We start from the raw sequence: 14,104 nt of genomic DNA, 5'->3' as shown, positions 1-14,104 counted from the left end.
CCTCTCTGTACCTGTATTCCGCTCGATCGAGGCTTAAAAATGTATGAAATAAAAAAAGTCAGCATTTATAACATGTCTTTCTTTCTTCATCGAAATTCACTTCACTTCATTATTTATTAAGAAAAACCAAATCACTTCATTTTGACACGTAGAGACGAATGGGCTTCGGCCCAACTTCACGGATATCCCGAAAATTTCGAAAATTTCTAATAATCCCTACAAATAAAATTGGACAACCGGAAATTATAATGAAAAAATGATTAAAAAAAAGAGAGCAAATTATAAGATACATTTTGTTACCTATTGCAAACGCATATATTAATATATATATAGATATATAAAAATAATGTAATGCTTATCAAGAACATCCAAACACAAAATTTTGGTTTTGTGTGTTTCTATTTGTTTAGAATTTCAACTTTGAATCCATGTTTTTCTTTAAGTGGCAGAAAACAATAGGTTGCAGTATATGATGGTTTTTAGATAGTATATGTTATTCCCCCACAATTATTGAATTTTTTACACACCACCGCTCTGGGTTAAGTAAAGACATGGTAATTGGGAAAAAAATGCAAACTCACTGGTCGAAGTACATCAACATTTGTGTCCTGACAGATAATGGGATAGTGACTTTGTGAGATCCATCAGTCCAAGTCAAGCTCCCAAAATAGTAAATCGAGTTGGATTTGTGAGTTGTGGAGACAGTGACCTTATAGCTGAGTATCTTTACATTGGAGTTAAAGAGCAGTGTGTTGGGTGTAACAGAGATTTTGACACCCAAAGGAGGTTCAACGATGAGTTTGTAGACAGAGTCAACGGGTCCGACGTTGGTGACGGTTCTAGTGAGAGTCACATCTTCCTTGAGGAATGGAATGGTTATGGAAGGCAAATTAAGATCAAGCATAGAAGGCTTTGGACTCGGACATCGATATGGTGTATGTGTCTTTGATATTTTGGTTATTTGTTTCTCGTCATAATGGGATGCACATAGAAAAAGCCTATAGTCTTCTGCGCTTATATCGTAGACAAGACCAGGGTCGGCTGCTTTGTTTGGGTTCACTAGTCCTCCTCCGAAGTCAAATGGGTCGGCTAGTTTTCGTGTCATTCCTTCTGAGAAGATAGGTTCTCCGTAGGGATCCGTTGTGGAAGCTTAACCAATAAAAATGAGTAACTAATTAGATTAATTACTATACACATCTTGACTTAATATCTTAATTTGGTCTGTATTAATATTGTTATTATGTCACTATACGTATTCAAACCTGTATAAGGTTTTCTGCTAAACAAAAACTACAGAAAAAAAAAAAAAAAAAAAAAAAAAAAAAGTGTTAGTTTACCTGTAGTGATGAGAGCTGATTTAAGCGCAGCTGGAGACCAATCAGGATGCACAGCTCGAAGTAGTGCAACTAAACCAGCAACTACTGGTGTTGACATTGAAGTTCCTGACTGAATAGCGAATCCTTCCTCAGTACCCATACTTTCTGGGGTACTAGCTGCCACTATGGCCACACCTGGAGCCGCTACATCAGGCTGTAAAAAGTTAATGTTGCTATGTGTGATGCAAAAAAGAAATATCGATAAATAGAGTTTTTTTTTCATTATTATTATTCGATCATTTAAAATTGGGTAATATGTTATCATTATATGGATCAGAAAAATCAAGTTTACCTTGAGAACGTATGGAGATATGGAATTGGGTCCTCTCCCTGAAAAATCAGCAACCTTTGTGGCTACAAGACGCCCGTTGAGCGCGATGGCAGAACTTATTTTTATGGTGGGCATTCTGTAATTAAGTGGTTATTCAATCAATATTAAACACAATGCAAATCATATAATAAGAAAGGTCAAAATAAGCAGTATGGTTTTAATAACTACCTGGTGATACTTAGGTACTTCCATATGGTAGATCCATGTTCATAGTCGACCATGATAATAGGAAGACCTTCGGAAACTTTGATGACATCATTTCTTTTGGCGGCAATAATTACAGACTTTGCTTCAACCTGAAAAAGTTTAGTTACATAACCTGCCTGGCTTTCTTCACTTCCAGTCGTGAAAGTTAGCACCACTTTTCCCTTTGCTGCACTCGTCATCTCGTCCGGGCTATATACGAACATTAGATCTCCTTGAATCTCATTGCCCTTGTACGGGGTCCGTGCCTACATAGTAATATAGATTAGAAGATCACATGCATTTAAATGTCAAAAGAGAATCAACTACACATACACTAGCTAGTTTTCTTTTATTTGGTTTACCATTAAGGTCACATTGTTGCCTAGTGTCAAAGGTGTGGGATACCATCGGTCTAGAGTGGTGGCAGCCACTGTTATGATCCATGGAGCTATGTTTTGGACGGTGTAAGCCCCAGGCCCAAAGTTTCCACCCGCACTGAGAACTGGAATACCTTTGGCGACTGCATGGAATGCTCCATACGAGATTTGATTATACACGTCAACTTCAGTCAGCACAGGGTTTGGCCTGCCTATTGAGATCGTTATCAAGTCCACTCCATCGGCTATGGCGTCGTCCATCGCTTTGATTATGTCGGCGCTTGCGCAGGTGCGGTCTACTCTTTGCCAACACACTTTGTAGACCGCGATACGAGCCCTAGGGGCTCCTCCTCTTATTGTACCCACTCCAAACCCGTTGTCACTCACATTTGAGACGAAAGATCCCCCAGCTGTGGAGGCCACGTGGGTCCCGTGAGGCAAGCTTTCCCTTGCGGACATGTACTCCGTGTCCGGTATTCCGCTATCCGTTTTGTTCCTTCGGAATAGACTATCCATGTAATACCTCGCTCCTATCAACTTCTTGTTGCAATGCTTCTTCGAGTCGAAATCTTCACCGTCCACGCACATCCCTTTCCACCGTTTTGGGATCGGCCCCAAGCCTTTGTCATTGAACGACTGTGACTCTGGCCACACACCTACAAACACACGTACATGTATATACTAGTTGTGTCCAATTGTCGGAAATTTAATATCGAAAAACGAACCTGAGTCCAAGACACCGATGATGATGTCCTCGCCCATCTTGGCTTCATGAAGAAGTCCTTTTGGTGTACTATGAGAAAGCCCCAAGTAATCAAATGTCCTTGTCGTTTGCAGCTCATAGAAAGTATTGGGCGTTACTTGAACTACATCTGGATGCTCTAATCATAATTATGAAGATTAAAAATCATTAATTAACCTTTGATCTAATTTGCTTCCTATATCTTTCTACTAAAAAGTCATTAGATGTACACACCTGAGATTTGTTCCGCTTGGGAATCCGTAAGATGGGCAGCAAAGCCGGAGAAACCATTCCGATAACTATGAACTATGGACTCACTAGCGTCTTTTTTGCTGCAACCATATTTCCACAAAATCTGTTAAATATTACTTCCAACAACATACTGTTTTACTTGTCTAATCTTGGTTTGTTGGTACCTTCCGAGTAGGGATTCTAACATTCTGAGATGCGAGCTGGTTACAAGCTCAGGATCATTATGCTCCTTTTCACCAAGGTATACTATGTGGACCTATATATGTATAATCATTCCTTTACCCAAACGTTTTTCGTTTGTCTCCATGAGTAATTAAGGAAATTGTTACATAATATATACCTTAGTCTCTTCATAGGCTCCTCCTTCCACAATGTTAAACTCCACTTTGAGAATACATACAGCACTGATTACCCAAAAAAACCACCATGAGACTATAGAGCTCATCATTTTTCCCTGCAGGGAAAAATCTACAAGATATCAATGTCTCAGAGTTTTTCGTTTTCTTGAATATATTTTACATAATGAATGGTCTCGTATTAATGCCAGGCTAGCGTTTTCTCTCATAACTAATCAGTTATCTTCTCTGAAACGACTTTTACTTAGCTAACGTTGACATTATTAGTTTGTTAAAAACTTAAATACTCTTCTGGTATTTGCTTAATTTAAAACTCTAATATTCTCTATTTCATCGTTACTTTATTTAATAATAGAGTTTTATGAGTTTGTGATGCCGTTTTATTATTAACCCAATCTAGATTAAGCAAATGCTTTCTGCTTTTTTGAGGTTGAATTGCAGCACAAATTTATTGTTTGAACTGTCAGATTATGGGTTTGGTAAAAAAGATTAACAGTGTAATACACAGTGACCAGGATTTATTTTCTTTTCTCTTACCAATTTTGTTTATAATAGCTGGAATAGATCTCCGGAAACGTGGATATTTTTCTTATTCAAAAACGTGGTTAGAAATTAATCACATCGATTTTCATAGATGTAAAAATTTTAGTTGACCTTAACTCACTCACATGATCTGAAGAGACCACTGGACCAAGCTTAAGATGTTGTAAATATGCGTTTTCACAAACCCCCTTTTTTAACTCTTTTGCATTTCAATACATATAGATATATACAATATAATGCCACTTAAAATGAAGTCTGAAGTTATGTAGAAGTTAGACCCAACAAAATAAAAGACGAACGATTTGCTCTTCACAGCAGGGAAAATAATGGTTTTGAAGATCAAATTTCATATATTACCTTGTTGAGAATTAAGAAATTTCTATCTAAAAAAGTTGTTTATGTATGTTTTTAATTTTTTATGTTTACATGTTTAATATTATTCTGTTTTGCATGTTTTTGAAATCTTAAATTTTTTATTTTTTATTTTTTAACACCAAATCCTGGTCACTATTAAAATTAAGAAAGAAGAAACAACTAGCGAATATGGACATAATAATTTAACTATAGCACCAACGTGACGCAGACGTTAAAAGGAAAAAAGACATTAGCGTGACGCAATCCGACGTTGACAGTTTTTTTCGTTGTGAAGAAAAATTGGTCCCTGATGTCATGATCTGAATCTGTCGACCCTCCAACAACTATTTTATTTTATTTTAAAACAGATATCAACTAAATTATATAAAAGTAACTACTATTAAATTAGACGTTTGACAAAAAAAACTAATAAATTAGACTTTAAAACTACTTAATATATCAAAAAGATTATATTCAAAAATGATTTAAAACGCAACTTAATTTAAATATCTTCCATAAATTATTTTTACTTTTAATTAATATTTCAAATTATTATGAAACATTTTTTTCAGTATAATCAATGATGAGTATTCAAAGAAGAAAAAGAGAAAAAAAATCAACGATGAGTATAATCAATATGTTTAACCCTTCAAAGCATCAAAAAATCTAATGTAAGCCCAAGAGGGTAAACTACTTATATATTCCACAAATCTAAAAGTAATGAAGATAATTAAGCATTAATATGGATAGGTTAAGAGAAAAGATGAAGAAAACTTGTTTACATGGAGGAAATGTTAAGAGAAAAGATGACTCTACTGCATCTTCCACTACAATGAGTTCATGTCTATTTAAAAGATTGAATATTAAGATTCACATTTGGTTGGTTCATATTCTTTGGGAATATTCTCAATTGTTCATTGCCAATTGCAATTTGTCACTCATGTCAAACTTCGTTAAAGCCGCACTAATAATCACGTTTTGACTATATTGCAGTACTAAATAAATAACTTAAACAATTCAACTAATAATTGGAAAAACTCTGTATGATATAAATACTACATAATACTAAAACGAATAATATATTTAAAATCAAGTAAAGGTAATCTCTAAAACATATATTAAGAACTAAGATAGAAAACATATATTAAGAATTAAGATAGAACAGAAAGAAATTAAAAATGTCATTGACAAATTATATCACTAGTTTTATTTTTTCAAGTCCTTTACCAATATATTTTTGATATGTATGAATTTCAATGTTCCTTTATATTATTATCAAAAATAATAAAAATATTTTGGTAAGATACCGTTGTCGACGTTAGCTGAGACATGGTCTGGTGATCTGATAGCTGATGACGTCAAGTGGCTCCAATTTACCCTGAGTTAAATCAAATAAAATACGTCAGCATCATTTATTACTTTAGCCCACATAAGTCCGTCCATGTGACCACTCTCCGCTTCCTTCTCCTCTCATTCATCTACGTGTGCTACACGCTCCATTTTTGTCAATACTCCTTCTTTTTAACTATTGTTTTCAACTCCAAATTAATTACCTAAACCTGTAAAAAAAGTTCATCAAAAAAGACTGTTTTTCTTCTTCTTGTATATTGCATGTATTAGTAACAACATAATTTTTCAAAAAAATTCTAAAACTAACATTGATTTAGTTGACTACAATTGTTCATATTCATGTGCGGTAGACAATGACATCCAATAACTTGTATAACATGCATATAATATTGTATTAAATAAGCATCAAATTAGAGGTGTTGGGGCTCATGTATTTGTAAGAATTTGATATTCTTGTCTCATCACTTAACTCACAAAAGTCTTGGGTACTACTAGCTAGCAGTTTTTATAGCGCTTTGCTATACGTTCTTATTTGTTTATGAACCGAATAGTTTTTGTTCTTATGCTCAAACAATAATTGAAACGATGTTATTAACCACGGTGATGGTCCCTAAAAACTTGTTCTCACATGTGCCAACCAAATTTTGAATAGAAAAACAAATATTAGATTTTTTTTTCCAGATAGGCAGAACGTACGAACCCGTAGAAATCGTATTCAATTTTTGTCTTTTGTCCTTATTAGCATTTGATTTGAAAAAGCATTATTAACGTCATGGGATTCAAACCAATACATTAACAAGAAATCGTAAGATTAACGATGATGCTGCCGTATAGCGTATATACCAAGTTATATATAAATATTTTGAGGATCTCGTCCTCCACGTACGCCAGATTTCATGGAAAACTCAAACCAAAAGGTGTTTCTTTTATGTTTGGGTTTTTATTCCTTTTATATCTATTTACATACTATAATACCAAACAAGCTGTAAAATATGGTACATGCATGTTTACGTTACATATATGAGAAAATTGTTAACATATATATGTCTCGTATATGTGAGTGAGAAACAGTCTAATAAAATAAAATAAAACCGCTGATTTGAGAGATATATTGGTTTTTCATGTACAATGTAATAAAATCTTTGAATTTCTAAGATTAATGAATGCCAACAAAATATCTAGTATTCCATTCTTAGATGCCCATAACCATTATATGTCCATTTTCGATATATATTAAGTTATAATTTAGAATTTTAGACCAAGCTATATGGTTGTTAAAGAAAACAAGACCAAGCTACAGTATATAAGTCATAAATAAGAAGCGACCAAGGTGACCGTCGAAAACAAATTTATTAAAGTGACATATAAATTAAAAACAAATAAAATAATTAATTAGCTAATGGTTACGTCATTATAGTGACACCCAATTTCTCCATTTATGGTCGCTCTCATCTCGCGTTGACATCAACAAAAACTCCCACTCTCTCTCTCCCTCTCTAAGTACTCTTTCTCTCTAATGAAGACGATGCGAGGTTTACGAAACTGCTCAAACGACGCCGTAACGCTAGACCTGACGGTTCATCCTCCTCCTCCTCCTCCTCTTCCTCCTCCAGCACCATCAACAGTCTCCTCCTCCACCGCCTCGACGAGCCTGTCGTTCGATGAAGAGGAAACATCAGAGTCAAAGATCGGACGGCTGATATCAGAGCATCCAGTCATCATATTCACTCGATTTTCCTCATGTTGCATGTGCCACGTCATGAAGAAGCTTCTATCGACCGTTGGAGTTCACCCAACAGTGATCGAGATCGACGACGGAGAAATTGCTTACCTCGCCGTTGAAGCCGCTCCGGTGCTTTTCATCGGTGGTACTTGCGTCGGTGGCTTCGAGTCACTTGTAGCACTTCACCTAAGTGGTCAGCTTATTCCTAGACTCGTCGAGGTTGGAGCCTTATGGGCATAATTGTAATTTTCTGTATTTTTCTTTCTTTCTTTCAAGTCTAGCCTATTTATAACCTTAAGAAATTCTGATAATAAAATCCATTGTAAAATTTTCCATTAATCCACTCTTTCTTTCTGAAACACAAAAATGTTTTTTTTTCTTTATCTTTTGCCAGTCGGTAAGTATTGTTTAGATCATCAAGTGTAAGATTTGTTCCATCATAATTATTACAATTTTTGTGAATGATTTCCGTTTCTTTAATTTCCGTATTGAAGTATTAATGTATTATATATGGTAAAAAAAAGTGTATTATATATGTTGAAATTGATCAAAAAAATAAAAAATATATATGTTGAACATGTGAGGAGAATAAACTATTGTGCTTGATTTTAAACAAGGTTCAAAAACTATTGTGCTTGATGTGAGGAGTATTTATTTCTAAAGATTTTAAGTGCTGAACTGCTGATCGATCCTTTCCATCTAGTAATTTTCTTGGTTAATTTTGGGAAGTAAACTGAAAGAGAGACATTTTAAGTACAATATGTCATCGATGACCGGTCTCGATTAAATATTGACCTCGAAATTATGAAAATTATATTATTAATATGTAAATAGAATCCGTTGATTACCACGGAATCTGACTGCTATCTTGCTCTATATATTATTAATATGACAAATTTTGGCATTTATTTTATATGTATCGCAAGAGATTTTGGCCCAAGAATCTTTAGGGTGTAAAAGTAGGTGTCACTCGCAATTATTGCACAATCACTGCCGTTGGATTCTTCTTCGAAACGTGAGAGACAAAGCTTCATACTATTATTTTACTAAAATTTTGATTGATGCATTCACAGCCCCATGGCCATGTGTAAATACTAAATAGTATTGTATGTGAATCGGTAAAACCCTTTATTTTTGCGTAATTTTTATTGAATCTCTTCTGAAATTCTTTTCGGTAACACGATTCACCCAAGCTAGACGAATTTTGTCAAGATACTTCTGCTTTTCATTTTTTTCGTTGCGTTGATATTTTTTCGAATAGTGAGCTTTCTTAAATGATAGTACTAGTGCTAATCTAAAATTTTAAACATCATTTTTTTTCCGGATCAGAAAAATATATTATTATTTGTTTTCGGCACAAAACTTTCACATGTCAAAAACAAAAAATCTACCCGTAGATCCATACCTACCCATCACGCAAATAAAATATGTTGGGAGCTCCTCAGTGCTGGGGTGGGGCTTGGTTAGCGTCTGGGGGAAACAAGTTCTTTTTTTCTTTTGAAACATCAACACTTTTTATGATTTTATTATCATTTATTCTCTTCTTTTTGTTCAGTTTATAGAATATATAGAAAAATGGTTATGATACGGACTTTATGTGAAGTAATCAGTGTTGCAGTTATGTTATGTTTTTTTCGAAATTTGGTCGTTGCAGTTGTGTTGCTCGTAACCGCATCAGCGGCATATCACCCTTCAAAGTATGCATGGAGAAATATAATAAAACAGAAAAGGGATCAACTTGTAAGGAACCCATGATCTATAGTTTGATGTTTTAATTATTGAAAAGGCAGAGTATAGCAATAACCAATGAGAGTTGAATGATGTAATGCACACACATTATTATATATAACGACAATATTAAAAAGAGGGATACCTAAAGAAACGAAATGATTAAAAGGCAACATAAGTGAAGGTGAGTTACAATGGCCACAGTTTAAAGGATACAGAAAAAGACTAGTGTATGATTAATGAATGCAATTGAGAGATCTCCACCACAAATTTAAGAAGGGGCACTGCGTAAAATCCCAAAATCTATTTTGATAACAAGTTGACAATCTCTTTACGATAATAAAAACATTAAACATATCTCGAAACAAAAGAACAAAGTGGGGAAAAACAAGGGTATTATCGTAAATGACACAGAAATGACGTGGTAGAATTTTCATAAATCATTGTGTATGTTATTGAATATTCTATATTTTTGTGTGTGTTTTAAAAAGAAAATAGCATGGATTTAGTACAAAAAAAATATAGGATTTAATTAAGAAAATGCTATGGCATCATTTTCGCAAATATTTCCCATAATAATGCTATCTCAGTAAAGAAACCCAATAAATAAAGCTTTTATTTTTTTTGGGGGCAAAACCCAATAAATAAAGCTTTGTCATAGTTCCTTACTTAAAAATCTTGAAAGAGAGTGTAGATCCAATAGAGTTCACATATTTATTTTTCTTCTTAACAGTGCATTATACTCTACATTATCATGTGTTATACTTGAACATGGACGGTCCCTAAAAAATTTGAGCTCACATACACCACTCACCCACCACTAGTGAACTGACCACACTATTTTAGTATAATTATTTAACAATTTTGTATAGTCCTTTATAATTGTTGATGAAAAAATTGATTGTCTTTTAACAAAAAAGAGCAGTTTAATTTTCCTGAAATCATATCAATTAGAAAACCACTCCCTCTAATGTATGATGCTATCCTTTTGATGTATATATTACAGTAAAATAATGTTGACAAACAAAAAACAAAAAGACAGAAAAAGAAGATTACAACAAATATTTAATATTTTACCCCAAAAAAAATTACAACAAAGTTCTTACAATGTTTTAATATTTAATATTTTAATTTAAAATAATTATTCGATATTTTTGTCTTGTTAAATTTTGATATAAATCTATCGATTAAGATAAACTCCTGGTTGTCCATGGATGAGAATCAATTGATAAACACTATGGAACTCATGACATTAGTCTTACTGATAGAACATGAGAAGGCTAATTATTATTTGTGCAAATTCAATAAGAAACATGAGAAGACTTACATTATTTCACCCAAGGAACGACAGCATAAACCACACCAATAACTTGAATACAAACGACGCATAAATCTTAAACATTCCACAATACATGACAAGATAAGAATTTGTTTTAGGGCAGTCCAAAGATTATCATATTATATGATTAACTAATAAGTTGGGTTTGAATTGATTTGGGCATTTCTCATGCTCCAAGCTTCCAGGGACGTCATGATCACACCATTTTCTCCATCATTGAAGACATAAAGCTTAGCGGCTTCACCAATTGCCAATTTTGGATAAACTCTAGATGTTATCACAGTTTTTCCTCCTACTCCGTAGCTCTCTATAATCGAGTGATCGATCTAGGAGATAAAAAAAAAAAAAAGTGGTTTTCATAGGTTAGATTGTTTAAAATAAAAAGTCTTAATTAGGGTGAAATAAAAGAAACAACATTTCTAAAGGGCTTAATTTAGCTTACCAAACATCTTAATGAGATCTTCTCATGCCTTGGATCAATATCTAGGAATGCTCCATGCGAAGATTTTTTTATGTTGTCTCTCAACGAAGACCTACATATATATCAATTACCATTTGTTAACAAAAACATCATATTTACACATGATAGAGAATCAGACATATTTTGGTTTCATATTTTAGATCAAATTCAAAATCTTACCTCTTCTCGCTGCTGCACATTACAACTGCATATCCGTTACCGCGACGAATAACTTTAAAGAAGATTGCGGTTTGTTCTGATAAATCACTGGAAGCCAATGCTAGCAATCCAAAAGGCCCGTAAACACATCCAACCGAGCTATCACGATCAAACAGAGTCGCATCATCAACTTGGTCAGCATCAAGTATCTCGGGATTATTTTCCAGGAAAGGCAGATTAAAAGTCACTTCTACATCTGCCTTTATGAACAACATGACAAAGATAAAAATATATAAGTTGCTGAAATAGTATTAGCCGGATGATTCTAGAGAAGACGTGTTAAAACTTAATAGACATTGAATGGTTTAATTTATTTGGTTTTTTTTAATCAATATGGAAATATATGTAAATCATGTGTTGTTATATTTGAGATTTACCAAGTTTCAAATGTAAAATCTCAAATATAAAGATAAACCTTGTTATTTTAAATGGATTTTTAAATATGACTAAAATCCATATATATGTTGACTTTAAAATTCAAATATTACATGGTTTTACTGCATTTACCTCAAGATTTTTATCTGAATCTATTAAATTATATTTTATAAAATATGGGATTCCTAACAAAACACTATGAGAAAACTTACTTGGGCAGCAGTGATGCCTGAGATTTCAAAGGTAGAGCCGGTTTTGAATTCATAGCAATCATCAAGGCTAACACTTTTGGTCCGGAGATTGTTGATTTCTTCAATTGGCCATTGCATCAGCTTCTTTCCACTTGTGTCCATCCAAATTTCCCTGGGAAGAGTCTAAGCCAAAAACAAACCCAGTTCATCCAATTTCTTACAAGTAATCATACTCTACTAGTACTTTAAATAAACTATATATCTCTATTTACCATAAGGCCAGCCCATCCTTTCTTAAAATCATCTTCTTTGCTATCAGTCTCTATGACCCATCCCCAGTTGATCCTCCTATTTTTAACACTATCGAAGAACGCCTTTGAGGCATAAAACGTTCCATGATCATATCTCAAATCTGCACTAGTGTTAGTGAACTCATAATCCGCTGAAAAGTCTTCAGTCTCAGAAGAGTATTTACCAATGACATAGCAATCATTGCCTCCAAAACTCGCCTTCAAGACATGCCTCACACTAGCATTGTTTACCGAAGTGTCAACACCTTCTTTACCAGTGATAGAAACCGGGAAAAAATCAGGGCATTCCCACATTCCGGTTCCTTCTGACTCAAGTAAAGGCACCGGATACTTTGTCCACTGGACAAAATCATCGCTTCGGTACAAAATCGCCATTCCTTTCTCAGTATCTTTCTCCTTAGCTCCTATGAGCACTCTCCATTTCCCATCTTGCCCTTTCCACGCCTCCGTGGGATCACGGAAACAATTAAAAGGGACATTACTTGGCGGAACCATCACAGGATTGTACTTTGGCTTAACCCACTCACGAAGCAAAGGGTCAGAAACGTCCTTTGGTTCGGCAACAACTGTGACTTGCTGTTTGTTGTTGACGTCGAGTCCAGTGTACAAAATTACAGGTCTGCCATCAGGGAGGATCGTGGCGGATCCTGACCAGCAGCTGTTGATGTCAAAGGACTCAGAAGGGACAAGGGCTGGTTCGAGCTGGATCCAATTGACCATGTCTTGTGAAACAGAGTGTCCCCATATGATTCTTGTCCTACTGAATTCGGGAGCCAAAGGGTTATTCTGGTAGAACAAATGGTAGAATCCTTTGTAATACATTGGCGCTGAAACAACATTATAAATATACGTATTTCATTATATAAAACAACTTTGGAGTTCCTTGTGTCACAAGTTAGCAATTTGTAGAGTATTTAATTACCGTTTGGATCTTGAGATTTCCAAAATGCATCAGAGGACCAGAAGTGACATAAAATTAAGACAATCGTTAGTTTTCAGTATCATATAGTAGAAATTAATAACCTGATTCAATAGATAAATTGCAATAAACAGAAATTAACCATTTTTTTGTTTTGGTTTTATGAACTAATAATATAAGAGATCTTTGCCAACATGATCTTTTCTTTTTTGTTCACAACCAACATGATATATATATATATATATATGAATATAAATAGGAGGAAAAAGAAAGAAATAGAACCGTTGAGCCAATTTCTCTGAGGTTGGAAATGGAAGGACGTCCGGTTAAGCACAGCGGTTTGAAGAAGATTCTGTTCCATTACATCAGCCATCGATGATCGGTCTTACTCTGCAACGATTACGAAATTGATGTGTGTATGTGTTGCTTTAATTTCTTTATAAATGCTCTCGAGATCTTGCCAAGATCAAATGATTATAGAGTCATCAGAAAAATTCATCGTACTTATACTGCCATTGGAGTTGACATTGACAAATTCTTCTTATTTTGTCTTAAGCTCGAAGTATCGTGGAAGAAACCCACTGATAGTTGTTAATTAGCTCTACTGAATTTTTATTATAATTATTAATTAAGCTTTGCAGTCGCCAGTCTTTGTTAATACTAATAGTCTAATACATTACAGGTAAGGTCTTTGGATTATTCACTAAATGTGAGTTCTATTATCATTGCGGAAACTTCATCAAGTGGTGTTAATTATATTTTAGTCAATGTGGTCCTTAGTCATTGTTTATGAAAATACTTATCCTTTCTTTAGTATATGATAGACCTGTATATGGATGGTCTTTGTTTGAGGAAAAGACCCTTTCAAGTTGTAATAATCTAATCTTTAAAGTTTGTATTAAAGAGAATGAGACGGCATCGATCGTATGGCTCAATCCTTAAGTCGTTGAAAGCACCAAGTAATCACACCAA

The 14,104-nt window shown here is 34.2% G+C and overlaps 3 protein-coding genes across 5 annotated transcripts; 1 reads left to right on the top strand and 2 right to left on the bottom strand.

The window, feature by feature from the left end:
- Window positions 1-577: 577 nt before the first annotated feature.
- Window positions 578-3,712, bottom strand: AT5G11940 (Subtilase family protein; the record flags this gene model as incomplete). Its single annotated transcript, NM_121232.1, has 9 exons — window positions 578-1,149; window positions 1,338-1,530; window positions 1,669-1,783; window positions 1,876-2,159; window positions 2,256-2,926; window positions 2,996-3,151; window positions 3,247-3,344; window positions 3,429-3,520; window positions 3,605-3,712. The coding sequence occupies 9 exons, from the start codon at window positions 3,710-3,712 to the stop codon at window positions 578-580; spliced, it is 2,289 nt and encodes a 762-aa protein (NP_568255.1).
- Window positions 3,713-7,283: 3,571 nt separating this feature from the next.
- AT5G11930 (Thioredoxin superfamily protein) lies at window positions 7,284-8,055 on the top strand. The gene has a single exon (NM_121231.3). It carries the CDS (start codon window positions 7,384-7,386, stop codon window positions 7,828-7,830), a length of 447 nt encoding a protein of 148 aa, NP_196754.2. The 5' UTR covers window positions 7,284-7,383; the 3' UTR covers window positions 7,831-8,055.
- Window positions 8,056-10,585: 2,530 nt separating this feature from the next.
- Window positions 10,586-13,679, bottom strand: cwINV6 (6-&1-fructan exohydrolase). Of its 3 annotated transcripts, NM_121230.3 has the most exons (7): window positions 13,415-13,679; window positions 13,136-13,144; window positions 12,175-13,040; window positions 11,924-12,085; window positions 11,298-11,536; window positions 11,100-11,190; window positions 10,586-10,983 (listed from the first exon to the last, which is right to left on the bottom strand). In NM_121230.3, the coding sequence occupies exons 1-7, from the start codon at window positions 13,503-13,505 to the stop codon at window positions 10,789-10,791; spliced, it is 1,653 nt and encodes a 550-aa protein (NP_568254.1). In that variant the 5' UTR covers window positions 13,506-13,679; the 3' UTR covers window positions 10,586-10,788. The 3 variants fall into 3 exon arrangements, with proteins under 3 accessions (NP_568254.1, NP_001330604.1, NP_001078574.1); NM_001343222.1 differs by having other exon boundaries at window positions 13,136-13,679; NM_001085105.1 differs by lacking the exon at window positions 11,100-11,190 and having other exon boundaries at window positions 10,624-10,983; window positions 11,443-11,536; window positions 13,415-13,604.
- Window positions 13,680-14,104: the final 425 nt, after the last annotated feature.

The sequence above is a fragment of the Arabidopsis thaliana genome, chromosome 5 (genome assembly GCF_000001735.4).
Source record: "Arabidopsis thaliana chromosome 5, partial sequence".
Classification (NCBI taxonomy): domain Eukaryota; kingdom Viridiplantae; phylum Streptophyta; class Magnoliopsida; order Brassicales; family Brassicaceae; genus Arabidopsis; species Arabidopsis thaliana.
Note: the sequence above shows the minus strand (reverse complement) of the source record. Positions and strands in the feature narration are given on the sequence as shown.